The sequence below is a fragment of the Pleurodeles waltl genome, chromosome 8 (assembly GCF_031143425.1).
Source record: "Pleurodeles waltl isolate 20211129_DDA chromosome 8, aPleWal1.hap1.20221129, whole genome shotgun sequence".
NCBI classification, from domain to species: domain Eukaryota; kingdom Metazoa; phylum Chordata; class Amphibia; order Caudata; family Salamandridae; genus Pleurodeles; species Pleurodeles waltl.
Window position 1 is genome coordinate 259,377,005 of NC_090447.1, and position 27,613 is coordinate 259,404,617.

The 27,613-nt window shown below is 41.7% G+C and overlaps 1 protein-coding gene across 2 annotated transcripts in view; it reads right to left on the bottom strand.

Moving 5' to 3' along the window:
* LOC138249903 (ATP-binding cassette sub-family C member 2-like) overlaps window positions 1-27,613 on the bottom strand; it is a 546,861-nt gene that overhangs the window by 19,256 nt on the left and 499,992 nt on the right. For both annotated transcript variants that reach the window (XM_069204120.1, XM_069204121.1), the window contains one exon: window positions 5,221-5,415. In XM_069204120.1, coding sequence (XP_069060221.1) covers window positions 5,221-5,415 — 195 coding nt within the window. The remainder of the gene's footprint in view (window positions 1-5,220; window positions 5,416-27,613) is intronic.

Genomic DNA, 27,613 nt, shown 5'->3' on the forward strand with positions numbered 1-27,613 from the left:
CACAAGACTCCACATCATGAGACTCAACACAACACTCTACAGCACTCCACTCTGTGACACTCCTCTCCACTGCACACCAACAACATGCCACTCTGTTTTACGACACACCACTGCACTGTATGCCACTCCACTCTACTCCTTACCACTCTAATACTCTCTATGACAAGCCACTTTATTACTCATCACTGCACTCTACCCTACCACACGCCACTCCAATCCACTCCACTCTACACCAAGTCCACTCTAGAAGACTCTATTCAACTCTATGGGCCTCATTTGTGCGCCACTCCACTCCAGTCTACGACACTCTATGATACGCCACTCCACTACACTGCATGACATGCAACTCCACTCTATGACCGACCACTCCACTCTACCCATCACCACACACCACTCTACAATATGTCACTCCACTCTAGCATAAATACTCATCAATGACTACCCTGAGATGTCTGTTTCCTAAGGGTCCCAAAGAAATCAACTTCAACTCTTCCACAAGCCTGTTTAGGACTGTGAGACGTTGTCAATGGATGTTGTGTGTTTTAGTTCCCTCTCAACTCGCTTGTCTAGGCGCGTCAACGGCATCCGATCTCTTAGGGCTCTTTAGGTGGCTACAATGCCATGATTTCCTTTATGGGCTAGTTCAATGACTTGCTGTCTTAGGCTCTCGAGTATGATGATTCTTGAGCCTCTTAATACAACACCTTCTTTTGTCTTCGACAGTTCATCCTGTGCATTTCATAATTTTTGAAATTCAACATTGCCGGCAAAAGGTTGAGTGCTCTTCTTCCAAGTTTAAGTTAAAATGATGTCTTTGAGGATATGTATGTTCTTCTTTGCATTAGTAGCAGCAATAATCTGTTTCAATGTATAGGGCTGCTGGTGTGCTGGATCTTACAATGAAGTTAATGTACTCCTCAGATGTTCTGGATGTCACACTGTGACAATGGAGTGCTACTCGTGAAAAGTAATCAGCATGGTTCTGATCTTTACCTGACTTGTGTACATAGCCATAATCTTGCAGTTGCAACCACCACCTCTCAATGCGAGGGGGTTTCTAAAAATAGTGAGCAGCATTTGGTGGACTATATTGATAGTCATACGTTTGCCATATAGAAACACATGAAAATGTTCTGAGGACCACACTACAGCCAGACCCAGACTCTCCTCCTCTGGCTGACAATAGGCATGTTCTGTATCAGACAGGATTCGACCGGCATAGGCCACAATGTGTCTCTGAGAATTCGGATGACCATTATGTTGAGCAAGGATTGCCCCCAGCCCCACCGAGCTCACATCTACTGTGATCTCAGTATGTAACTTGGGGTCAAAATAGGCCTTCTCAGTTGCATTCGCAATCACATGTTTTTATTATTTTGAAGCTTTGAGGACATTCAGCAGACCACTCTACAGGGACATTTCGTTTTGTCAAGTCTCTCAAAGGGGCACCCACTGTACCAATGTCACAAATGTACCTTGAGCAATAACTGGCCATGCATAAGAAGGATCGCACATGGTGTGTATGGCTTGCACAATAAAGTGCAAGCACTGTCAACTACTTGCCCCCACAAGATGCCACCATGTGCGATCCTTCGTATGCATGGCCAGTTATTGCTCAAGGTACATTTGTGACATTGCTACAGTGGGTGCAAGTAGTTGACAGTGCTTGCACTTTATTTATCTGGGTCAGGATTCATTCCTCCATCGGAGAATATGTGCCCAAAGACTTTAAGTTTGGTCTTGTGAAACTCACACGTTGCTGTGTTCAGAGTGAAACCTGCATCAGCAAATAACTGGTTCACTTGTGTAAGAGCTTTGTCATTCTCCTCTTGTGTTGTTTGAAATACCAGTATGTCATCACTGTAAACAAAAGCATGTGTGACAGGTTGAATATGACGTGTAACATCCTGAAATATTTCTGCAGCTGACAACACTCCAAAACTCAATCTTTTGTATCTGAATAAACCAACATGAGGCAAAATAGTAGTGATGTATCTACAGTTCTCTTCCAACTAGAGCTGATGGTATCCTTTGTTCATATCAAGACGGGAGAAGACTTTGGCACTGTTCAGTTGCATGATCATGTCTGCTATGTGTGGACCAGGATGTCTATCTCTTGCAATAATTTTTGGCCTGGTGCATTAGTAACACAGATGCACCATGTACCTCTACTATCCTTTTTTGGTATCACCACTATGGGCGAAACCCATGGCGTATGACCGTTGGACCACTCAATGAGGTCATGCTTCAACAGTATTTCTAGTTCTTTCTCAATGGCTTCTTGCAAGTGAAAAGCGTCTCTGCAGTGCTGCTGGGCAACAGGGCAAATGTCCTAATGTGAAGTCAGGCTTTTATTGTCTTGAGTCTTCCTAAACCATGAAGCAACGATGCAAACTGGATCACAATTTCAGGTTGAGTGTGCAGTTTGTAATTGAGAGATATCAGTCCCATGTCAGCAGCAGTGGCAAAACTCAGTAAGCATGCACTGGGTGAAGTTCCTTGAAGAGCATGAATTGGTGCTCACACTGATCCTTCTTTATGTTAAATCTTTGCTTTGAATGATCCTTGAATCTGCAATGGTTTAGAAGCAGCCCACATGTATGAAGGGTTGAGGTGCGGTACAGGAGATAGGGTATTGAACTTCTCGAATGGCATGATGTTTATCAGCGCACCACTGTATATGATATAGGTTATGGGCCAACCATTTATCTTTATTGTAATCTTGGGGCAGTGACCACATGAATTTGGTTGTTTCATTTGATGGTTTACCTTTGTCTTTTGTTCTTCCTTGCCAGCAGCCAAACTGACATGCACTTGTCGTTCCTTGGTCTATACCATTGTATCATATCCATCTTCTTCACTGGCGCTTGATGACCTTGAAGAGCCTTTATAGGATGAACTTGATGACGACTTGACTTTGTCTAGTTTCTTCTTGCTGTAACTGATGTTGCTTTTTAGCCTTGTGGGTGTGACGAGAATGCTTCTGGATCTTTCAGGAGTTCATTTTCTCTTCTTACTCTGATGTATTTGGTTTCTTTTTTGCTTTGCAAACCATTATAAAGTTGTTTTCTTTCCCGGAACCTTTGCGCATGTGTCATATGGTTTGACATTTCCCTACATCAGGAAATGAAAAACCACATCGGAAACACAACTTTTTCTTCCTTAAAGACGTCAACTTGAGTGCATCTACCTCATACTTTTTTCACTGTTCAGGCTTTCATATCAGCCGCTTGTTGATCTGCACTTTCATTGGCTCTTGCACCCATAAGTAGTTTCTCTAAACTGAGCATCTCTCTCAACATGAGGCTTCTGAAAGTGTTTGAAAGACAACCATTGATGTATCTGAGTCATTTGGCTTCTTCATCATTAAATTCACTAAACTTACAGTGTTTAATAAGCACGTCAAGTCTTTCAACAAACTCATCCATCGTTTCAGCAGCTTGCTGTCTCACTTGATTGAAAATGTACCTTTCCTAGTCAACATTCGGTATCGCATTGAACTTGGTATCCAATGTTTCTTTGATCTGACTGTACAGTATTGCATTAGTCTGCAAGAATGTCTCCTGCATTTCTTTTAGTCTGTCACCGGCAAGGTTCCTTAAATACTTAATGATTTTCTTATCATCTACTTCTTCTAAGGTGTCTATGGGGTCATCAAACATCTTGAGCCACACAGCTAACCTGGCGCCAGTATTTAGTTTCTTGACCATGTCAATGAATGAATCAATCAATCAAATACATTTCTTAAGCACACTACTCACCCGGTAGGGTCTCAAGGCGCTGGCGGGGGTTACTGCTCGAAAAGCCATGTTTTGAGGTGGTTTCTGAAGGTTAGGAGGTCCTGGGTCTTGCGTAGGTTGGTGGGGAGGGAGTTCCAGGTTTTTCCAGTAGCAGTGTTGGTTTCAGAAACACAGCTGCATGGTACTTTGCACTCTTTTCTCCTACAGTTGAGAGCATCTGCTGTTCAGATGGCTGCCGCTGTTCACTTGGACCTGTACCTTCATTAAGCACTGGCCGTGTGCTCGCACTTGGGTCATCACGCCTGATCTGAAGTTGTAGATCGACATCTTCTTCCTTAACAGTGGGCAACAGTTCCGTTTTTGGCACTTGATCATTGTTGCATTTAGCTTTTTGCATCAAACCTGGTTGTCACTGCCTTTTGCGTTTCTCTTTGTATCGATGATGCTCTGTGCTATAATGCGACGCAGTATTTCTTCTTTCTGCCATACCAATGAATTTTGGTGGGCTTTTCGACTGCAATCCTCGAGGGCTGTATATATGGGCTGGAGTGGCGTGTAAACTTCACACATGCCAAATTCGAACTGCTTCTACTTGATTTGGGCACATGTCACACACACAAGCAGTTTGCTGTATCATTGCAAACTCTCAGGGAGAGCAGTCTCATTTTGTTGGGGCATGTTTCCCCTACTCGTCACCAGCTGCAGCATCCTCTTCAGCCAGGGAGCCTCTGTAACAGGCATCCTTATTCCTCATCACATGATCACACACTGCACTCTGATTACATCATAATCATAATAACTACACCTTAACACCTCTCAGCAAGTTACGGAATTCCTCTGTTGAGTCCGCACAGAACTGCAAGGGTCTCATTGCACATAGACTCATAACACAACAGCCTTCATACTAAACTACATACTTATTGGTATTTTTACGGAATGTTTGTATCAAGGTTTTTTGTGCATCCCTTTCAATTAATTTTTAATAGCACATCGCCATCTGCATCCTTTGATTAGGGAGTTTGGTTTTTGCGTCAGCAGGACTTTGTGCACTGTGGATACAAGGGAGTTCAGCTCTTTTTGCCACCACTAATATTGCATGTTTTGGGCCTTCAAAGGTAAAAAGTTCTTTGAGTTAAAGACTTAGCAGTAGTGGCGTGTACAGGGCACTGCGTGCCATTGGGTGAATGAGCATGGCTTCACGCACTATTGAGAGAAGATGAAAATAGAGGCAAGACCCTTAAGGATTGTCAAACGTGATGCTGACACGTACAGCAACAATCTTGTAAAAGTGGGAAATTAAGACAATCATATGAAGGAACCATTTTCAAGGTTTTGGCTTTTATAATTTACAAGTGAACTGAGTAAAGAATAAACTGAAATGCAGTGACAGGACAGTGTAACCAAAGAACCATATCAGAAACACCTTTTACTAAATAAATCTGCACATAATTATATTGCTAAAGTGAGCACCAAAACATACCTTTCAGAATCCATGATGGTATGTAACCTGTGAGCTATGGTTAGTACTGTACAATCCTCGAACTCCTTTCGGATTGTGGACTGTACCAAGTTATCGGTCTCCATATCTATGGATGCTGTTGCTTCATCCAGGATTAGAATTTTTGTTTTCCGTAGCCACGCACGAGCCAGACAGACAAGCTGCCTCTGCCCAACACTGTAAAAGAGAAGATTTGCAGAAAAAAACACTGTAAAAGTGAAGATGAGATTGACCACTCAGCCCTTTATGTACCAAAAATGGTGGCGGTACTCTCAATCATTTACCAAGCAAAACAATGCCATAATGGTACTGCAAATATTTAACAATCTCTCGAAAACTACCAGACAAATACGCCTACCAGAAGTGTTTGATACTTTTCTTCACATACTTTCACACATTCCCTTTGCACCACAGACAGCAAAGGACTAACAACGAAAAAAGGGATTTGTGAAGCTAGATAGTGGAATATTACTGTCAAGTACATTTATTCTTATGTAGTGCATCGTCACAATGTTAGAATACTGAGTAAGCATACTTACATTTTTGAATGTTAGTGCACGTGTGAGTGCTTTCAAACATGCCACAGTTAGTTGAAAATAGATATGTACAAAGCCTGGATGTGAACATGCAGATACAAAGCAAGTTCTAGGAGCTAGTTGAGAAAACCATTGTACTGTTTACCTGTTCCCTCTAGTTTAGTCTGCAAGAGCCTCTTTGAGCTGGCAAGAAAATAGAATGCCTCAATTTGGTGAACATAAGTGCAAATTTCAATCAAAGCTTGCCTTTCGTAAAAAAAAAAAAAAGCCCTCTTTGACAAACAGGCCAGTTCCCACCCTGGAAGAGGGACAAAATAGAGCTAATTGTGGTCATGGGTGACCTCAAGAACACAGCAGACGCTAACTATCTAGAGATACTCCTTCCTTAACTCTTATTAGGACTCAACACTGTTTACCATACGTTTTTGCATTAAAAGGTGAGTCACACTGAAATTGAAGGCTGTAGGAAAGTCCTTCTTTTTGCCCTGGTCACACCCAAACGTTTTGGACAGGTGCTGGTGGTTACTGACTCTTGGCTCTGCCCTGGGTACTGCTTACCAGTCTCAGGGCCAGTGCTCTGTGTAAAGTGAATATGCAAATTAGGCTAATTATAATTGGCAGTATCAACCTACCTATAAGTCCCTAGTATATGGTAGGGCATGTAGGTTTAGGGACCCCACCATTTGTATTACACCCAGAGGTGCACTGCTGAGGTGCCCAGTGTCATTTTAAGGACAGGCCCGCCTTGCTGGCTGCTTTTAAACTAAAGTTATATGCAAATTCGACTTTGGAATAAAAAGTACTTCAAAAGTCTTAAACTATCTTATTTTTACATATAGGTCACCCCTAAGGTGTGCCCTATGTGACCCTATGGTTGGGTGCATTGTAACTATAATCAGGGCCCTTATAAAAATGTTTTTATAAACCCTGGTAAGGTAAATTAGCCAAATGTGTGTTTCCCTCACTATAGTAAACGGCCTCCATAGGATAAAAAGGGGAGACTTCATTTTAATTAACAAAGTTCCCACAAGTGCCAGATACCTTGAGTTTGGTATCAAATTAATTGTTATAATAAATCCCACAACTTGCCATTGTTGGATTTAATATAACTTGTTCACATAAAGAGTTTTAAAACTCTACCTGAAGGTTGCCACTTCAGCTCTGTAGAGCCCTTCTCTGTTTGGCCAGCTTCTGGTAGCCTGGGCAGGTTGCCCTGATGAGGTGTGAAGTGGCCTGGGCTGAACACAAAGGATGTGCCTGGGGGAGGAGATATGCCTCAGCAGATGGTGAAGCAGGATGGGGGAGAACAGCCAAACTGGTCTTCTAAGGCAGGGGAGGACATTTGGAGCAGCTCAGGACATCCCAGATTTCCTGCAACCCCAGACAATTGGGAGCCCTATTTATTAGATTAGGAGAGGGCATGAGAGAGGTGTGTTTATAATTTTTAGCCACACCTGGGGGTGGGCTCAGCTAGATCTAACCTCCAAAAATCTGTTTCAGCCATGTTGGATTTTTGAAGAATGTTGCTCCCTGGGATTGATTTTTGCCACACTTCGCAGGAAGTGGCCATCAAAGGGGGAAGGAGCTTGCCTGTGATTGGAAAGTCAGCCCCCCCTGCTTCCCACACCAGGAGCAAGGATAAATATGGCACCCACACCTCAGATCCCTACAAGGAACAAGACAAAGAAGAAGAAGGACTGCCCTGCTGGACCCCTGACTTGCACCTGGATATTGCACTCTGAAGGACTGCACCAGCTGCACACCTGGGCTTCACCACTAAAAGGACTTAGCTTGTCTTCTACTGCTTCAAGAAGGGACTCTCTGTTTGCTACAGGTACAAAGGAACTGCCCACAGTCCTCTGTATCACGACTTGCAAGAAGAGCCCAGCTGACTAGGGGCCAGTGGCCATTTGAGGATTCTGAACAGGTGCATTCTGGGAATTGTAGTCCCAACTCCCAAGGAGCAATTCAGAGCTTCTGGAACTTTGGATCAACTTGTGGACACTTAAAGGACCTAAAAAGGACCTCTGAAGAAGATCCAAAGGTTTGGAGACATTTGGAACAACTCCATAAGTTGAAGAGGTGAATTGTGGGAGCTGTAGTCCCAGACCACAAGAGCAAACCAGAGCCTCTGAACTCTTGTCTGGTGCTGTGGACCACCTTCCTGAATCAAGAAACACTTCTGAAAGTAAGTGTAACAGTGTTACCATGTGGGTTGCCTGAACTCTGGACTTTGTCCCTGTCCAGTGGGACCTTTTTTTTGTTTAACACTTTGAGCGCTAGTTGCTTCTATGCAGTAGAAAACATTAATTCTTTCAAAATTCATATCTCCGGTTCCCCTTGTCTGCTCTTAATCATTTTGGTGTAATTTTAAAGATAAAAATATAACCTATTTTTATAAATTGGTGTCGGATTTTTGATGTGTTTTGCGTTTTACTTATTTACTGTTTTGTGATTTTTAAATGCTTTACACACTTGTCTCCTAAGTTAAGCCTTGTCGCTCATTGCCAAACTATGAAAGGTTGAGCTGGGTTTAATTTATTGAGACCTAACTGGACCTAAGTGCGGGTTAGTGGCCTATTGCTAGGTGTAGGTACTTACCTGCCCTTACCAATAATCCACTTTCCAACATTTCTGGTGGTATCCTGTACTTGTGTTCAGTATCACACTACAGTTTTAAGTAAAGCAAATTAAAAATCCTTTACATTGTCCTAGTGCAAAAATTGTTTTTGATTTTTAATTTGGACTAATTTCAATTATTGCATTTTTGTGATTTTTCTAAATTCTTCATTCCGATTTTTGCAAAACGTTTTTGATGACACAAAACTGGGGAACTATGGAGATTGATCTGGCTAGCCTACCCACAATGACAGGTGTTCCAGCTTAGGGGGTTGTGTACTGAGAGGGGGTTACCTGAAGCCACTAACCTCAGGAAAAATGTTTGTTTAAATCCCTGACAGCCTGGGCTGAGGCCCAAGAAGTAGGCACAGCGGAAGCTCAGGGGAGGAAGATGTAGGGGAGGATGCCAGCTCCAACCACTCAGGGGAGGGAGGGCATATGAGCCTTAGTGAGGATGAGGAAGACCGGTCCTCACTGCACACAGTTACCAGGGTCATACCCAAAGCTAGTTGGGGGAAGGGGGTCCCTTCAGAAGGAGAGAACATGTCCCTTAGAGAAGAAAGACTGCAGACCCGTTTTGGAGCAGTTTGCTGGTCTGTTTTCCTTGATCCCTGGACTCACCAATTGGTGTGTCCATGATATGGACACTGGTGACAGCTTACCAGTCAAGAACAAGCTGTACAGGCTATCTGACCAGGTCAAAGCCAAAATCAAAGCTGAGGTGGCTAAGATGCTGGAACTCAAGGTAATTGAGCCTTCTGATATTACTTGGGCCAGTCCAGTGGTCTTGGTAATCCCCAAGGTGGGAAAAAGGAATTAAGATTCTGTGTAGACTACAGGGGTCTAAATGAAGTCACCAAGACTGATGCTCACCCCATACCTAGAGCTGATTAGCTCATTGATAGGTTGCGGGCTGCTAATTTCCTGAGTACATTTGATCTGACCTCAGGATACTGACAGATTGCCTTAAGTCTAAGAGCTAAGGAGATGTCAGCATTTTCCACTCCAGAGGGCCACTTTCAGTTCAAAGTGATGCCCTTTGGCCTGAAAAATGCTCCTGCCGCCTTCCAACGGTTAGTGAACAGAGTCTTGTCTGGGTTGGAATCTTTCAGTGCAGCTTATCTGGATGATATAGCTGTATTCAGTTCCACCTGGGAGGATCACCAGCTCCACCTGAATGAAGTGCTTCAGGCCCTGCTCCAAGCAGGCCTGACTATTAAAGCAAGCAAGTGCCAGATAGGGCAGAGTTCAGTGGTGTACCTGGGCTACCTTGTTGGTGGAGGCCATGTACAGTCTCTCCATCCCAAGATCCAGACTGTCCTGGATTGGGGGGCTCCTAAAACCCATACTAAGGTCAGGGCCTTTCTTGGCCTGACTGGGTACTACAGGAGGTTTGTTCAAAATGATCAGACCATAGTGGCCCCCCTGACAGAACTCGCCTCAAAGAAACAGTCCAAGAAAGTAATTTGGATCCGGAGTGTCAAAAAGTATTTGACACTCTGAAACAGGCTATGTGCTCAGCATCAGTGTTACTGGCCCCTGACTATAGAAAAGAGTTTACAGTGTAAATAGATGCTTCAGAGGAAGGGATTGGGGCAGTGTTAGCACAAGTTAATTAAGTGGGCCAGGATCAGCCAGTTGCCTTCATCAGCAGGCGACTACTCCCTAGAGAGAAGAGATGGGAGTGTCATTGAGAGGGAGGCCTTTGCTGTGGTCTGGTCCCTGAAGAGGTTGAGGCCATACCTGTTTGGCACTCACTTTCGTGTTCAAACTGACCACAGACCTCTCAGATGGCTAATGGAAATGAGGAGGAGAACCCAAAACTGTTAAGGTGGTCCATTTCTCTACAGGGATGGACTTCACAGTGGAACATAGACCTGGGAGTGCCCCTGCCAATGCAGATGGCCTTTCCAGATTTTTCCACTTAGCTGAAGAGGACTTTTGTGGCATAGGGGGGCCTGATTTGTGCCCCCCTACATGCCACTATACCCAATGACCATGCCCAGGGGACAAAAGTCCCCTGGGCATGGCTTTGGGCAAGGGGGCATGACTCCTGTCTTTGCTAAGACAGGAGTCATTTCTATGGGGGGTGGGAGTGAAAAAAAAATGGCGCAAATCGGGTTGAGGCGAAAAAATTGCCTCAACCTGACATGCCCCATTTCTTGACGCCCAAGCCCCATTTCCCCCTACGCCGGCGCTGCCTGGTGTACGTCGTTTTTTTTAACGCACACCAGACGGTGCCGGCGGCTAACGCCGGCTAACGTCATTCAATAAATACGGCGCCCGCATGGTGCTTCAGAATGGCGTTAGCCGGCACTAATTTTTTTACGCAAAACTGCGTTAGCGCAGTTTTGCGTCAAAAAGTATAAATATGGGCCTTAGTTTATTTCATGCTGACGAAGTGACTTTTACTTTGTATTTTATGACAAGAAAGAGTCTAATTGAGAGGTAAGCCACAAATTGTTTCTGACTCTTTAAAGTGCATACATTTGTCAGTCTGCCTGTTAGCTACAGTCTTAAAATATTTTTACTCTGAGGTTTGACTCTTATGTCATACATTTTGCTGCAATTGACTGAACATTTAGCTAATTCCCCATAGTTGATTTAATAGGCATTTTGACTAACCACTATTTTTGCACTCTGTACTGAACTTTAAACTATTTAATAAACCTTAATGGTTTCGAACTTTTAATGAGTTTCTAATTGATCTGATGTCTATCTAATCTCTTTAGGAGCATATTGCCTCATATTTTCCACCCGCAATCCTCTGACTCTTTACTAAGATTATCAGATAAAATACCTTTAACAGTTTTGAAGAAGAATGTGGCGACGCAATATATCAGACTAGATAGGATGATGTGTGTGTGGATTAATGGAAAACGAAAACTGAGAAACCACATTGGAGGAAACCAAATCATGGAAAACCAATTTTAAAGACATACAAAAAAATCGAAAATTAAAGGAAACCTTTTAAACGAACGATATTAGGACTACTGTGGGGTTTTTGGGTTCAGTGAGGGGTAACTTATAGAGTAATGAGAGGTTTTTAGGAGTCAGGGATAATTGGTGTTCCAGCACAGAAACAGTTTTTAGGATTCAGAGGTGGGTGGAATGTAGAGGTGGTGAGGATTTTTTTAGGGTTCACGAGTGAGTGGTGTTTAGGTGTGTGGAGTGTTTTTAGGTTTCAGGGATGTGTGGTGTAAGGGTGTTGAGGGTTTTTAAGGTTCAAATATGGGTAGCAGCTGGGGTGGTGAAGAGTTTTTAAGAGCCAAGACGGGATGGAGTGTAGGGTGGTGAAGTTTTTTAAGAATTCAGGCATGGGTGGAGATTAGATGAGGTAAGGGTTTTTTAGACTTCAAGGATGAGTAATTTAGGGTGATGAGGAGTTTTTATGGGTCATGTGTGGTTGGTGTTTAAGGACGGTGAGGGTTTTTCTGGGGTTCAGGGATAGATGGCTGGTGTTTAAGGGCGGTGAGTTTTTTTTTGGGTTCAGGAATGGGGTATAGGATTGGTGAGGTTTAGGGGTAAGAAGGGGTAGAAAGGTGCTTTTAGGGTTCAGGAATGGCTGGAGTTAGGAGTAGTGACTGAATATATGGTTCAGGGATGGTAGATTTCTGTGGTAGGCAGGGCTTTTATGCTTCAGAGATGAGCATAGTTTAGGTTTGGTGAGGGGTCATACGGGTCAGGCATTGATCGCATTTAGGGGTTGTGGAGGTCAATGATGGATGCTGTTTACTGGAGGTGATGGGTCAGTGAATTACAAACATTCAAAGTAATTGTCTGACAATGTGAAAGATCTAAATATGAAATAATGTCCCCTACAACCATTGCATTCACCCTTAACATAACAAGTATTCAAAAGTAAATTTTGATCAAAAGACATTCTATGAATTGGTTTCTATGAAAAGGTAAATGCCATTCACTCTGAAAATTTCCATTAAACAATTTAGATGACATGGTTTCTCAGTAATGGTATTCCATGAAATTGTTTTTCTATGAATTAAAATACAGACAGATAAGATCTAGAGATACAATTTCCATTCTTGGTTCCTAAGGTCTCCCATTATTGGAGTTTTTGCAGTGTTACAGAATCTGCTCTTGAGCAAAGGAGTGTGAGTATCAGTAGGGCAATTGCATTGCAATGGCTTGTGGCTTGGGCCAAGTGCATTGAGGTGCGTGTAGTTTGATGTTATGAATTATGGTGCATGTGACATTTTTGGCTATGCAGGTTACTAGAAGTCCTAATTATTGGTATTTTGATGATTTTTGTTAGAGCTTACTATTTCATTAGTTTAGAAATTGTTGTCAAATGTGTTGGGATTGCAGAGGTTGAATGAGCTGATATTATTTATTTATACTGATTTCATGTTGGGAATTTTCTTTGGACTAGTAAACAGATTTGTTGAAATCCAAGATCTTGAGACATATTAATTTTGCTGAATTTGCCTGCCAAGGGGAAGTTTGTTTGTGAGGGGCCACATTCAGACAACATCAGGAACTATCTTCAATTACTAAAAGGTCTAAATTGCCTATGTTCTAATCTCAATTAGTGTTTGTTTGTTCTTTGGTGCATAGGAATAAACATGTTGATCAAGGATAGATTGTCGTTGGTCGGAAACTTATTGTAGTGTGAATGATAGTACCCGCTACGGTATTATTCTCTTCTGAATATAGATTGTCTTTTTCCTTTTCTTAATGTGTGTTAAAGCAGACATGAAGGTTTGTTTGAATTGTTTGTTTGTTTGTCTGCTCTTGGTTTCGAGAGCATGGCAGTGCGTCATCATGAACCACTCCTCAGTTGGTGAACTGTTGCGGTGAGTTGTGCAGTAACAGGTTGGTGTGGGTCGGGCCGCAATTGGATGGTCTTCATCATACCTGTGCTGTGGGTGTTTGATTATCATTGTTTATATCATGTGTGTACTGTATAGTATGGATTGAGTGAAAATGAGTGCTGCATTGAAAATATTTAAAGCTCCTGTGACTGAGTGAGAGAAAATTCCTTCAGGGTATTCTTCAGCTAATGAAATGTTGTTAAATTCAGGCTTTCCACTCTGTTTGTGGTTAAAAGACTGGAGACTTGAATACAATCACATCTGATTGAAAGAACATGCAATTTCCTTTATAGGTTATTTTAATGTGATAAAGCTTGAGTATTTGAGGTACATGATGCATGAAAGAAAGCCACATCTTAGACCTTGTAATTTGAATCACTGAATGATTAGGATTGCGTAGCATTTAAGTAGGAACACAAGAAAGAGAAAAGCCAAGTTAAACATGCTGAGTCAATGGCTAGATACTAGATGGAGAATGCTGAAAAGAGCCTGGAGAGGGGATACAATGCTCAGAGTGGGTGTATTTCCTGCAATGGTTAATAAAACAATGAGAAATAGGACAATGGAAATGATTACATCAAAAATGAAAGTGAAAAAGAAAAAGAGAAACATACAGAATGATTCAGATGAGGAAGTCAGGTTTTTGGGTGATTTATTAGACTAATGGCCTCCTTCATATAATGTTTCACAAAGATTCAGACCGCCTTGAGATATAGGGGCATGCAAGTGAAGTACAGGTACATATTTGGTATTGCCAACTCCACTGCCACAAAATGAAGCAGGTTCTAGTGGAATTTCTACTACCAATGTGATTACACCTACTGTTAATACAGCTACTTCTGTTATTAGTACTGGTATTACTGTATCTACACTGCAATTCAGTGAACTGAAAAGAAGATAAATTAATATTCTCCAATTAAAAGTTGAATTTGCACAAATCTTGCAGGGTACACTTGGTATAGAAAGACTGACTACATATACTGAAGATGACTTGAGATATCTAAGCAAAGAAGCAGCCAGATGTACATGTAAAGCATATGCTAGGTTTGATGATTTTGGGGGCGAATATAGCATCCACTTTTATAAAAAGAAAGAGTGGCGCAGAAATCTCAGAATGGGTTTTGAATGAAATGGGTTTAATGACCATAGGGACACATATAAAAAATGATTAACAGCATAAAAGATTGGTCATATGTAAGAAAATACAAGGAAAGTGCAATAAGAAAGGGTGTGGCAAGGCAAAAAAGAAACAGAAAAAGAAGTGAAGGCGAGTACATGTGAGTCTATTTTGGGAATGGTTGTGTGGATCTCCTTTGCAAGGAGTGCATGGAGGTGTATATGGGCATGTTCCTTGGCAGACATCTGGTCTCCTTGCATTTACAACAAACTTTCCAAAGCATAAGGAGGATCTCGATCAATGGAATAAAGAAGTAGAGATACTAGTGAGGATTTCCAAAGTGTTTTGGATAGATTTGAATATGTTGTTTGAAATTATTGGCCCAGAGGATTTGTGGGCTGAGTGAAAAGTGGCTTTGACATGGCCAACTGAGGGACCTCAAAGAGTGCCTTCTTATAATGGTCCAGCTCCTGTTGTTATGGAAAGGTAGAAGGAAGCAGGGGTGTTGTCAACCCCCCACTTTAGCAGCAACAGACTTCTGTCTGCAGCTTGGCAGACAAAGGCTCATAATTGTAAAAGTGTTGGAAGGTGAGTGAGTGAAATGCTGGAAGGATAGATTGATGGATGAATGAGTGAAAGGATTAATTTATGGATGGATCAGCGAAAGGGTGGGAGCAGGGAGGGATGGATGGATGAGTGAAAGAGTAAATGGGTGGATGAGAGAAAGAGTGGACAGATTGATGAGAGAGTAAATGGATAGATGGATGTATGGAATAATGGATGGATGGGGTGAAAGTGTGGATGGATGAATTGGCGAAAAGATGGATGGATGAGTGAAATGGATGGTAGATGGATGGCTGGATGAAAGTGTAGACAAATGAATGAGTGAAAGGTTGAATGGATGGATGAGTGAATGAGCGGAAGGGTGGATTGATTAGTGAGTGGATGGATGGGTTACTGAAAGGTAAGTGGACGGATGGATGAGTGAATGGATGCAATGGTTAAAGGGTGGATGGATAAGTGAAAGGATGGATGACTAAGTGAAAGGGTGGATGGAAGGATGGGTGAAAGGGAGGATGGATGAATGAAAGGGTGGATGAATGGAGTGAAAAAGTGGATGGATAAGCAAAAGGTTAGGTGGATAATTGAAAGGATGGATGGATAGGTTTGGTGGATAGGTTTGAAGATGATGGATAGGTTTGGATATGGATGGGAAGACAGACTGGGTGGAATGATGGCAGACTGAGCGATGGATGAAAGAACATAAAGATGAAATGGTGGATATCAGCAGGTGGAGGGAAGGATGAAAGGATGAATGGATAGATGCTTGGATGTAAGAAACAAACAATCTCTTCTGGGGAGCGTTGCGGTGACTAGCTTTGCTTGCTAGATGACATAAGAGCTTTGGTTCAAAGTGGGGGATATTTTAATTTCCTAGCTACTCCCCTTGCAGAGAAATGTTAAGCATTTGAAGCAGAGCGTTTCAGAGAAAGAGGTGAATTAACCAAAGATCTTAAGGGCTACTTAGGAGGCAAAAGAATCAGAGCATGCTTAGTATGAGAGGTTTATGCAGTTTTACCAAAATTATAGGGGAGTCAAAGGTCAGACAAAAGAATGCATTAGCAGATTGTATCGCTTGTGTGGGTTTACGTTCGGAGCTTTGCATACACAGCCAAGTGTCATGTGTTGGCAGACTAATAGTATCAATGACATTCTGCAATATGCAGAGTACTGTAGTGGCTGCTTCAATGCAAAGCAGAGGAAGTTAAAGGAAATATTACAGATAGCGCAAACAAAGCATTTCCAGAGAAATGGTAAGAATCAGGTGATGGATTTAGGTTTTGATTCTGGTTATGCTGATTATGCAAATTTGAACATGCAAGAAATAAGTGTACAGGAAAATAGTGCATCAAATGTTGTTCCTCACGGTAGAGGTAGAGGTTTTGTGAATAACTGGAATGGGATGAATGTGAATATTAAAATGTCGAAGAAAGCACTCCTTGTCATTATTTTGGTTGCCTTCAACACTGGAAGGGGAAATACAGACAGAATCTGGATCACATTCAAAATTATTTTGTTCCCCAAATGCAGCAGATTTTAAACCAGATAGCACAAAATGGAATTGTACAGTCAACTGTCCTAGCCCCACTGTTCTCTATGTAAAGTCAAAGACAATGCACAAAACATGCAAAATAAAATGCCTCATTTTCAACAGAATCCTGGTTTCCAACAAAATCTTTTAATGATCAACAATGATCTTCCCTAGATTTCAAAAATGTTTGGAATTCCTACTGGACAGAGTTAGTTGCAAATATGGTGCCTAAGAGGGAGGAGAACTGCATGCTTGGTGTGGAGGTAGACCAGAGTGGCTCATATGTAGAAGGTGATATGAATGGCCACAGTTTGACAGTTCGTCCCATGGAGGTAACCAACCTCCCACTCTCAAGAACACAAGTTCAAGGTGTAGGTATCAGCAATAAAGAGATGACTAATCAGGTTTTAGCAAAACGTCCTGCAAATATAGATCTGTTGGAGAATGATCATGAGTTTATACTATGTGACACTAGTCCAGTAAATGTATTAGGTAGGGATTTAATGTGTAAGATGGACTGTGTGATCTATTACATACCCGATGATGAGGCAATTCAAATGCAGGATGAATTTAAAGTATAATTACAAGAGTCAAAAGACCATTTATTTCCAGTTCCTATAAAAAAAAAGTTTTGGTTTATGGAACACAGTGCAACAGGAGGTGTGGGATCTTAGAGGCAAAATATTTGGGCTGATTAAAAGTGCTGAGCCAGTAAACGTTACAGTAAAATCAAATGCAGTTTTACCTCAAACTCCTCAATCGAGAAGCAGAGGAAGGGATGAAACCTGCGATTGAGAGGATGTTTGAGAAGGGAATTTTAAAAGGAGTGCTAGGGTGTCCCTGCAGTTCGCCTATATTGGTCTTAAATATACTGAGTGTGAAGTTAGGGGATGTTCCAAGATCTTCGTACAATTAATAAAATGTATAAAATTGTAGTCTTGTGTTGTCCTATGGTATCGTATCCTGCTATAATTGTATTACAGATTCCTGTGGATACATAATTTTACACAGTCACAAAACCTATGCCAAGCATTTTTCTCCATTCCTCTTCATGATGATAATCAATATATTTTCATGTTCAGATTTTAATTCAAGCTCTCATTTGGTGTCTATTGCACAAAGGTATACATTAAGCCCCTCAACCTTTAGCCAAATTCTAAATAATTATTTGGAAAACCTGCAGCTGCTCTATAATTCAGTGCTGGTGCAGTACACCTTACTGACCTGATGGTCACATGGAAAATAAAGGAGATTGCTAGTTGGATACAATTGCATTCTTAAACCATCTTCCTGGCAATGGGCATATTGTATCTCCCAGAAAAATGTCCTGTATTAAATGACTTATCTACTTTGATCATCATATTTAAAAAGGGATGAGAAAAGTAGGTAAGGACATGTTTCGGCAGTTCGGAGAATAAATCCATAAAAACATGCAAAGAGAAGTGAGGAATGTTTTAGGAATGGTTGGCTACTAGAGACTTTTACCCAATTGCAAAGCCTTTAATGAGGCTTAGTCACAGCAATGAAAATGATCCGGTGTCATTTGACGATGAAGGCATGAGTGCCTTCCTCAAGCTGAGAGACAAACTCTGCAGTGCAGCAGCTCTAGAAATGCCAAATTCTGAGAAAGATTTTTACTTATTCTGTCATAAGAAAGAGGGGTGAGTATTATCAGTACTTACACACCAACATACTGAAATAAAATGGCCTGTAGCTCATTTTTCTACCACATTGGATCCAATGACTGCCACACTTTCTGGCTGTTTAAAGTCTGTAGCAGTAGTCCATCTGGCAATTTAAGAAAGCAAATTGATTGTGATGGGTTACCCACTTATTGTGTTAGTCCCCTATTGAGCTGAGATTTGCTGACTCGTAGATGAGCTCAGCGTATGACAAACAGCCGTTTAACACGTTATGAGCAGAGAATCCTAGTGGCTGATAATATTTCAATCAGAAGATGCAATATTCTGAATCCCGCAATGCTTTTCAATTGCAGGCAGGGATAGAATAGTGATGGTGAGGACTATGATCACAATTGTATTGATAAGACAGAATTGTGTACCAAACCAATACCAGACATACAAGTTGTACCACTATAACTGGTTGATTTGACACTATTTGTGGATGGTTCTTGCCTGAGAGACCATCATGGACATTGAGAGCAGCATATTCAGTCTGCGCCATATCAAATATCATGTGTGATGTAACTTTAGCACAAGTAGCAGAATTAACTGCACTAGCAAGAGCATGCACTTATCTGATGGTTTAAGGGCTAATGTTTACATTGACAGCCACATGATTTTGGTGTGGTCCACAATTCTGTAAAATGTTGGTCTCAAAGGGGTTTAAGATATCTTCTAGTACCCCAAACCTCAACAAGAGATATATGTTGACTCTGTTAGTAGTATCACAGCAAACTAATAAGCATTTAGTGGTCAAATGTGCATAAAACTGGGAACAATGTGATAATGTTGGGGACCAGGATGCTGATGGCGTTGCAAAGTATTATGCCCTTGAATCTACTATGCTTTGAATCTGGTACAAACCATTCAAAAGAAGAAGAGTAATGTAAAACTGAAAATAAATGTCAACCTTAAGAAAATGGGAAGCCACAGGAAGTGCAAAATATTACAATGAGGTTTGGCTAACAGCTGAAAAACAATGTATTCTGCTCAATTCAGATTATTTACAATCTCCAGGTTGATTCATGGTAAAGTTTGTTCTGGTGGAGATTCAGTGGTTAGGCTCTTTAATAAATATTAATACAACCCTCTGTATAGACCTGTAGCTGAATGTTTTAATCAGCTCTGCTTTACCTGCCAAAGGATAAATGCAGGGAAAAGAACATTGGTGAGGATGAGTCACATAGGCAAGTCTGAAGGCCCATTTACTAGAATTAAGTTAAAGTTCATTGAGATGCCTGCTTGCAATAATATTAGATACATTATAGTAATTGAGTGTCTTTTCAGTTGTATCTAAAACTACAAAATGAGGTGAAGCAACAGCATGGCATTAGTCAAACTATTAATGAGGAAACCATTCCCTAGATTTGTTTTGCTGACTTCTTTACAATCAGATAAAGGTGCACACTTCAAGAGTGAAGTGATGAAGCTGCTGTGCACAGTGTTACAAATTGAGCAGACATTCTATTGTAATTGCAGGCCAGGAGTTGTAGGAAAGATCACTGGACCACGGAAATGCACATTAGCAAAAGTGTATGCCTTGACATTACTAAAATTGGGAGATGCACTTCCACTCGTGCTAATGAGCATCAGAAACACATTAAATAAATGGTTAGGACTCTCCTCTCACAAAGTGTTTAGAGGGAATGCCAAGAGAATTTGTTGCATTCCTTCAGCTGCACAAGTATAATTTATGGAGCCTGGACACACTTCAATATGTCTCTTCTGTGAATTTTTACCCTTGATCGTGTCACTTGGGGTAGTGTCGGATTATGTAATAGCCTTTCACTTGGGTGTATAAGGGTTGAGTTAAATGACTGTTGGTTACCCTAGTGCCTGATTGTGTAGGCACAACTGGTGACTTAATACACAATAACACAAAATAGGTAGTGCCCTTAAAAAACCTGTAACAAACAGCCTCAGATGAATCTTTCTGTCAGACTGAATACCTATCTGTCTCTCCATCTTACTGGTGCAGCGTCTCCACACTTGTAGGTCTTTTTGGACAGAACATGCGAAGACTACAACTCCCTTAGCCCCTCTAACTAGAAGAAAGAAAGAATACTTCAGCTGGAATAACAAGGATATTTTCAAATCCCAGGAACAAAAGAAGATATTTACCACAAAAAAAGAACAGGCTTGAGAAACTGAAGAGCGTGTGCTAACAAAATTAGAGGTCTAAGCTAGCATTAAAGTGCATACATAGAAGTTGTTTTGAATATAACATCTCTAAATGGAAAAAGGCAACTGTGCACTTATCTTTACACTAATTAAGCACTGCATTAAGTAGTGTACATAGACAGGAATAATCCTTTCTGTATCTAAATAGTGATGCACTATTACGTGAGGCACATAGACATACTGAGACTCAAAGCCACGCCGTAGTTTACTTATAGGTGCAGTAGCTTCTTGCAGTATTTTCAAACCTATTTACTAAATATCTTTGCAGGAAAGAAACACTCAGCCAAGCTACCCCTGAAAGAGGCTCACAGAGCTTCACACATTTGTCCTACTTAGCACAATGTGGATGTTCCTTGCATGGTTTTGTCAATATAGGTCTGAGTACAACCACCCTTCCTTGAAAAAAACAACTATTGTTGTTGGAAGCAGTGCAAACATTTAGCCACCTCTCCTTACATGTTCCATTGTGTCGTATTCCTCACAAGATGACATGCCTATGACTACCACATGCTCCACAGTGCCGTATAGGGATGAGTGGTCCACAGCCAGTCTCTTACCTAAACACCACATTACTATAATAACATATACAAATAATATTTCTATATAATTGTGTTATATAATCATATCTGCATAAGCTATAATCATATCCAATACATTAGTACATTATTACTAAAAACAATGTACATGGCTGAAATGAAGCGCTCTTGCAACTCTGTTGGCAAGCTACTGAATACAATGACAGAGGTGTGTGGGCCATGAGCTGACATGCACAATGAATGTAACAAAGGAAAAGAACTAATGAAATAGAGGAAGACACTGAGGCAGGGACAAATAAAAAAAGAAGCATTAGAAACAAAAGTAATTGAGACAAAGTAAGGATGAGAGAAAAAGATGGGCAAATGCGAAGAAGAATTAAATACTGAGAGGAAGTAGAAAGGGTGAAACCTATGAAGAAAACATCAAAAGGAAAGGAGAAAGAAAATGTGAAAGGCAGGATTAAAGGATGAAAGGAAAAAATGGTGAACACATGAATGGATGGAAGAGTGAAAGGATGGGTAGATGGGAGAGAGAAAGGAAGATTACGTGACATCCTTATGGGAATCGATTCAAAGAGATAGATAGAGCTGGAAAAAGGTTACCCATCACTGTTTGGAGTAGGATTGCCTTATATAAAATGATCCTACAACTTATGGTTCGCTACAGGCCAAATATGAAGTCCACAAAACCCAGTTTTATAGATACTGCAAATGAAAGCACGCACTTGAGTCTTACCACCCACAGTTGTTGACATTCCCATAGAACAATGGAAAGCTTGAGTAAGGCTGGAGATTAGACATTATAGTGCTTCCTTATCTCCAACTTCCTGAACAACTCGTCAGCCCAGATTTCACGATGGGAGAAGGACCTAGGCCTCTTAAATTAAATAAAGCTGATTGGAGAAAGCGCTGATTGCAATCTGAAATTTTGCTATATCAGCTAAATTGAAACATTTACTGAAATATTTACAGAGGGATTATTTTAGCCCTGACTTTGAAGAACAGAGAAGATACAATCCCCAAATTGCACAAGACGCTGGGTGGGAGTGGGCTACATGAACATGTCCAATAACTGAAGCATAGAGGCACAAAATTATTCTTAAGCTATCCATTGTAGTAGGGAGACCTCCTCACCCAAGATGATACTACTGGGGATCATGGAAGGGATTGGGGGCTTGAGGTGGGAACAGATAATGATGGGTATAGGCACACTTCTTGATAGGATTACTAGATACCGGGATTTGGATATCACCCAGGCACATGAAATGTGGATAAGGGGTAATGGCCTGGTGCTCAAAAGTAGAAGAACCAATTTACCAATCCACTGGATGCCTGAACAATCGCAAGAACTTGTGGGATAACTTTCATCCGTTCACAAGGTAAGAGTTTTTTGTGTTGATTGTGGCTTGCTACTGAAGAATTTAAGTATATACATACAACTGCATCTAAATTACATTTAGATAGAATATGTGGCAATGGTGTCTGTCAGCAAGATTTTTTATTTAAAAGAAAGTCAATAAAAAAGAGTATTATAACTTAAAAAAGGAATAAGGAATAGTGAAAGGGTACATACATGGAGGATGGGAGAATGGATAGAAGGGTGACAGATAGAAGTGTGAAAGTATTAAGGGGTGAAAGGATAGATTGATGGATGAATGGGTAAGGGAATTTAGCAATCTGTAGAGCTATCCTACCATACTGGGTCTTCAAACAGACCTAGAACCCTAAACAACAAAGGAACTTTATACTTTGGAAACAATATTCAAAGGAAAATGTTACTTAGCCTGTAACTCTGGGATTGTAGCTTGCTGTACTGTGGATTCACTTGCTCTGCCTGCCCCTGCCATCTAGTGTTAGGCACGGATGTATGCAAGTTGTTTTTCTTTGGAGAAGTCTTCAGTCTTGAGATATCTTGTGATTCCTCCCTTAGCCCACAATGCACAAGACTAAAGACTTCATGTCAGATTGTTTCCCCTCCCCCAATAGGGGAGTCATGTAATTGGTGTGTTAATAAGTAGGTGAAGAAAGGATGTATTGTGCATTGTAACTATCTATCTATTAGCTGTAAAAGACCATCTTGGCCAATCATTGCTTGCACACAGGGAGGTGGGAGGGTCCTTGTGAATATGCTGGCTACAAACAGGTGGTTACTAGGTGTGTAACATTTTCTGTTTAAACAGAATTCTCCCATGAATTAGTAGCTAGCGAGCAGATGATGTAGATATCTGGAAGAAGGTTTTTAGCACAGTGTGACCAACGAAAAGCTTCCTGGTGACTTTACATATCCACACAGTAATGTTTGTTGAATGTATGTGGTGCCAACCATGAAGCAGCTACGCAGATGTCTGCTACTGGTATGTTTCCTAAGAAGGCCATATTGTTCCCTTCTTTCAAACGAACTGATGGTAGTGTGCGCTTAGTATGTTTGTATGTACCTAATTTATACATAGTGTGACCCCAGCCTTGTAAATAAGATTCCCTATGTGGTCTTTAAGAAAAGCAACATGCACCTGCTTTGTATTGTGGATGGATTTTGTCCTGTCACTGTAGTATTTTAGTAGTCTCTTAATATTTAATGTGTGTAAAGCTCTTTCTGCTACTGTTTGAGGGTGTACTCAGAAAGAATACTTCTATGCCTGTGAACCAGAACAACGTGTTTGTTTATTGTTGGCACTTATAATTCACTAACATTCCTTAGTAATGCTATTATAATGAGGAATGCTACCTTCCATGTTAGAAATTGAATGGCACACAAGTGTAGTGATACAAAAGGAGGTCCCATAAGCTGTGTGAGTAGCACATTCACATTCCAAGTAGGGACTTATATGAAGGATTTAATGACTAGTATCTTGAACAAAGAAGCGTGAAATCTATTTTACATGTAAGCTGCCACAGCGAAATGTAAATGAATGCAAATGTAGCCTAATTGAAGATTCAATTCTGAGCCGGCGTCCTCGTGGGAAGGTTGATTTGCCCTGGGCTGGCGGGCGGCCTTTTGGCGGCCGCCCGCCAGCCCAGGGCAAATCCCAAAATACCCTCAGCGGTCTTTCGACCGCGGAGCGGTATTTTGGTGGGGGAACTTTGGCGGGCGGCCTCCGCCGCCCGCCGAAGTTAGAATCACCCCCTATGTGTTTTTTGCACTGGTGAAAGGGTTGACTTGGGTGTTCCCTATATTTGGAAATACCTCTGAAGTACATGGAGATTCCTCTCCCATTTGTGTACTTGTTGAAGAGTTCTGCTTAGCAGGTCCTGAAATTGTTCTCCACCACAGGTAGGTGATCTGTTAAGTGCTGAAACTGATTGCAAATGACCCAATGCTATATTGTTTGTACTAGGATTGACAGCTGGAATGCATGAGTTCCCCCTGTTTCTGTATATAAGGTGATCGTAATGTTCATCTTCGCTAAGACTTTTTTCCACAAATAAGTGTGGAAAATGCTCTGAGTGCCAAAAAAATTGCAACCAGCACCAGGTAACAGATGTAAGAGTCCCTTTGTTCTTGTGTCCAGGTACCATGTATAGGTATGTGGTTGAAGTTTGTTTGAATCCTCCAGAGTGAGGTATCCATATTAGTGGTCACTTGTGTTTGAGTGCCCAGAAATGGTCTCTGCCCAGTGTGCAGTTCTGGGTGCGCCTCTATTTGAGGCTCTGCTGTACTGTGGGCTTCACCAACTCTAGATAGTCCCATTGAACCTCCATTTGTGAGCATTGCCAATCTGTTGCAACAGGCTCATGAGCAGTCTTGCATGCGGCACTATAGCTATACATGAAGCCATCATTCCCACTAACTTCCTCAATGTCCTCACAGGTAATGGATGTGGTATATGAAAAATAAGTTGCAGCCTTTGTAATTTCAGCACCCTCTCTTGGTTTCGATAGGCTTTGAATTGACTGCAAATCTTACCCTGCGTAACAGTGAGACTCCTCTTGAGAATGTGTTAGGCATTGTTGGTGGCTGCAGCTCTTTATCAGTCATTAGTCCCGGTATGTGAATACATGAATGGCCTTTTGGTGCATAGGCACTGCTACACATTTGGAACACAATCTTGGGGCTGTTGTGACTTTGAAATGAAGAATTTTGAATTGGTAGTGCTACACATTTTCCACAAAGCAGAGTTTGTGGTGATGGGCTGGATGTATGGGGATAATGAAGTGGGAGTCCTTGAACAAAAGTGTTGCCATGTGATGTGCAGAGTAGAAGATGACATCCTTCAGCGTTGACGCCTTGAAGAGCTCCGACAGGATGTATCGATTTAGTGATCTTCTGTCGGGGATGGGCCGCAGTATACCATCCATTTTGGGAATGAGAAAGTAGAGGGAGTGCACTGTTTGTACCCCCCGGATGCGGGGGCATTGTTTTGATGGCACCCTTGGTTAGATGCTTATACTTCTTCGCACAACAGCTGCTGATCTTCATGACTGACTCTGCTTCTTTAAAGCAATATATGGATGGCGCGCTATGACAATTTATGCAGTATGCCTGAAGAACGACAAACTGGACCCACTTGTCTGAGGTTATTCCTCCCAGTGTGGAAGGGTTAAGCTGAATTACCACCAGACAGATGTGTAATCGGGGGGTGGAGGTCATCATTGTTTTGAGGGAAAGACGCCCTTTTGAGAGGTGCCACAACCTTTCTCTCTCCTTGACAGCAGGTCTTGAACATTGGCGCTCCTGAAAGGATTGCTGGTGCTGCTGAAATCCTGATTGTTGGGTTGTAGTCACAGCCTTAACCCCTCCTCTTGCCTGTTTCCGAAACCCTGTTTTGGGAGACTAAGTCTGTAGGACCCCAATGGCTTTAGCGGTGTTGTTGTCTTTCTTTATCTTCTTTAAGATACTGTCCACCTGGGGCTTGAAAAGATGTTCAGCATCAAATTCCATATTGAAGCCATGCATTCCATTGGAGGATGACAATATGTATTTACCTCTCTAGATGATGTGTGAGCTGCATCCAGGTCACATTGATTGTTAGCTTTATATTTGATCTTGTTACAAGATATTAACTATGCTAATAAATTTAACTTGTATATTTGATTTTGCTTTCCTGTGTACCAATTTTCTCCTTCTATTTTAGTACACCTATGAGAGCATTTCATTAGCATTTCCATTTCCTCCCAGTGGTAGCAATCCTAGACAGAAAGGAGCCTGACAAGGTTAGCAGTCCTTCACTAGGATGCTGACCCTACAGCAATCAGCTTACCAGGTGCAATGTTTTTTTAGCTTTCCTTTTCAGGAGGTGAGGCATCTCTAGAAGTTTGGGCACTTGCCATCTTCTGACAGCTGACACATGACCTCTCATGTTTAAAGGCTCTTTTGAAGCAGGCTTGTGCTTCTGCTAAACCCTTGGAAGCATTACAGGTGATTTGAAGTTGTCTGTGTCACACTTGGTTATGCTTTTAAGCATGACAGATATTGCACTGACGTCTTGGTATTAGAAAATGTTTTGTGAGAATATCATTCTATTCTTCCACCAGTTTTACATTGTGGTGGCCTAACGTCCTCTGTATTATGGGGTGGTACGTCATTGTACAGTCTTGATGTGATGCCCTGGCTGGATATGACTGCATGCTCCCACGGTCTTGTTGGTCGACATCATAGTCCTATCTTAGGTCAGTTCACACCCTAGCTGATGCCTGAGTTAGAGTGATAAGAATGGACAGGCTCCTGGTGTGATGGAAGTGGTATGAGAGGTGGAGGTGAAGGTTGGGGAGAATGTAGAGGTTTAAGGTACAGAGGACAGGTGCCCTGATTCCTACTCTTTCTAGGTGTAGAGTAAAACTGCATCACTTCTGACAGCCCCTCCTCAAAAATCAGCTTCCTCTTTGTTAGAAATTGGGTATCTAGTTGGCAGAGGTATGCACTCTGTCCAAGTAAGGACCACGATCCTAATCAGGGTAAGTCTCTACACAACCTAAATTATCCTGTGCACACCCTCTGGTAGCTTGGCACAGAGCAAGCAGGCTTAACTTAGAAGGCAATGTGTAAAGTATTTGTGCAAGAACTCATACAGTAACACAGTGGAAATGCCACAAAAAGTACTCCACACCAGTTTAGAAAAATAGATATTTATCTGAATTAAATAAGACCATAACAACAAAAATCCAATATGCACAAGTCAATTTATGCCTTTTTAAAGGTTTAGATGAGTCCCAATCACTAAGAATCAGTGGTTGTATCCTTTTAATACACAGTACCTGGGTTGTGTAAAAAATAATGACGCAGAGGGCCGCAGAGGAGGAGATGCGTTGGAAAGTAAAGCGGTGCATTGTTTTTTCTGGCGCAGCAGGGGTGATGCGATGTTTCTTTCCACAAGGCAAGGTGATGCGTTGATTTCTGGGAGTGCAGCCTTGGTTCCTCACTGTGATGTGGGGATATTTTGATGCCCAGAGACGATATGTGGAAAATCCAAAACACATTGTGAAGAGGCAACAGGCACTGCATCGATCCTGCAGGCAAGGCAGTGATTTTTCAGCCTAGAGACAGGCGCTGCGTCGATTCTGCAGGCCTTGCGTTGAATATTGCAGGCAGTTTTTCCGGTGCTGTAGATTTTCTTCTCCAGATGAAGTCTTTGATGGTCCTGAGACTTCAGAACAGGGGACAAGCTCAGTCCAAGCCCTTGGAGAGCACTTGTGGGGGAATGCAGAGTCCTTCCAGCAGAGTCAGGGGCCATCAGGCAGCAGGGCAACAAGCAAGAGAGCAATCCTTCCGGAAAAGCTGTCCACATGAGTCCTTTGGGCAACACAACAGTCCCTCTAACAGAGTCCAGTTGTAGATCCAGAAGT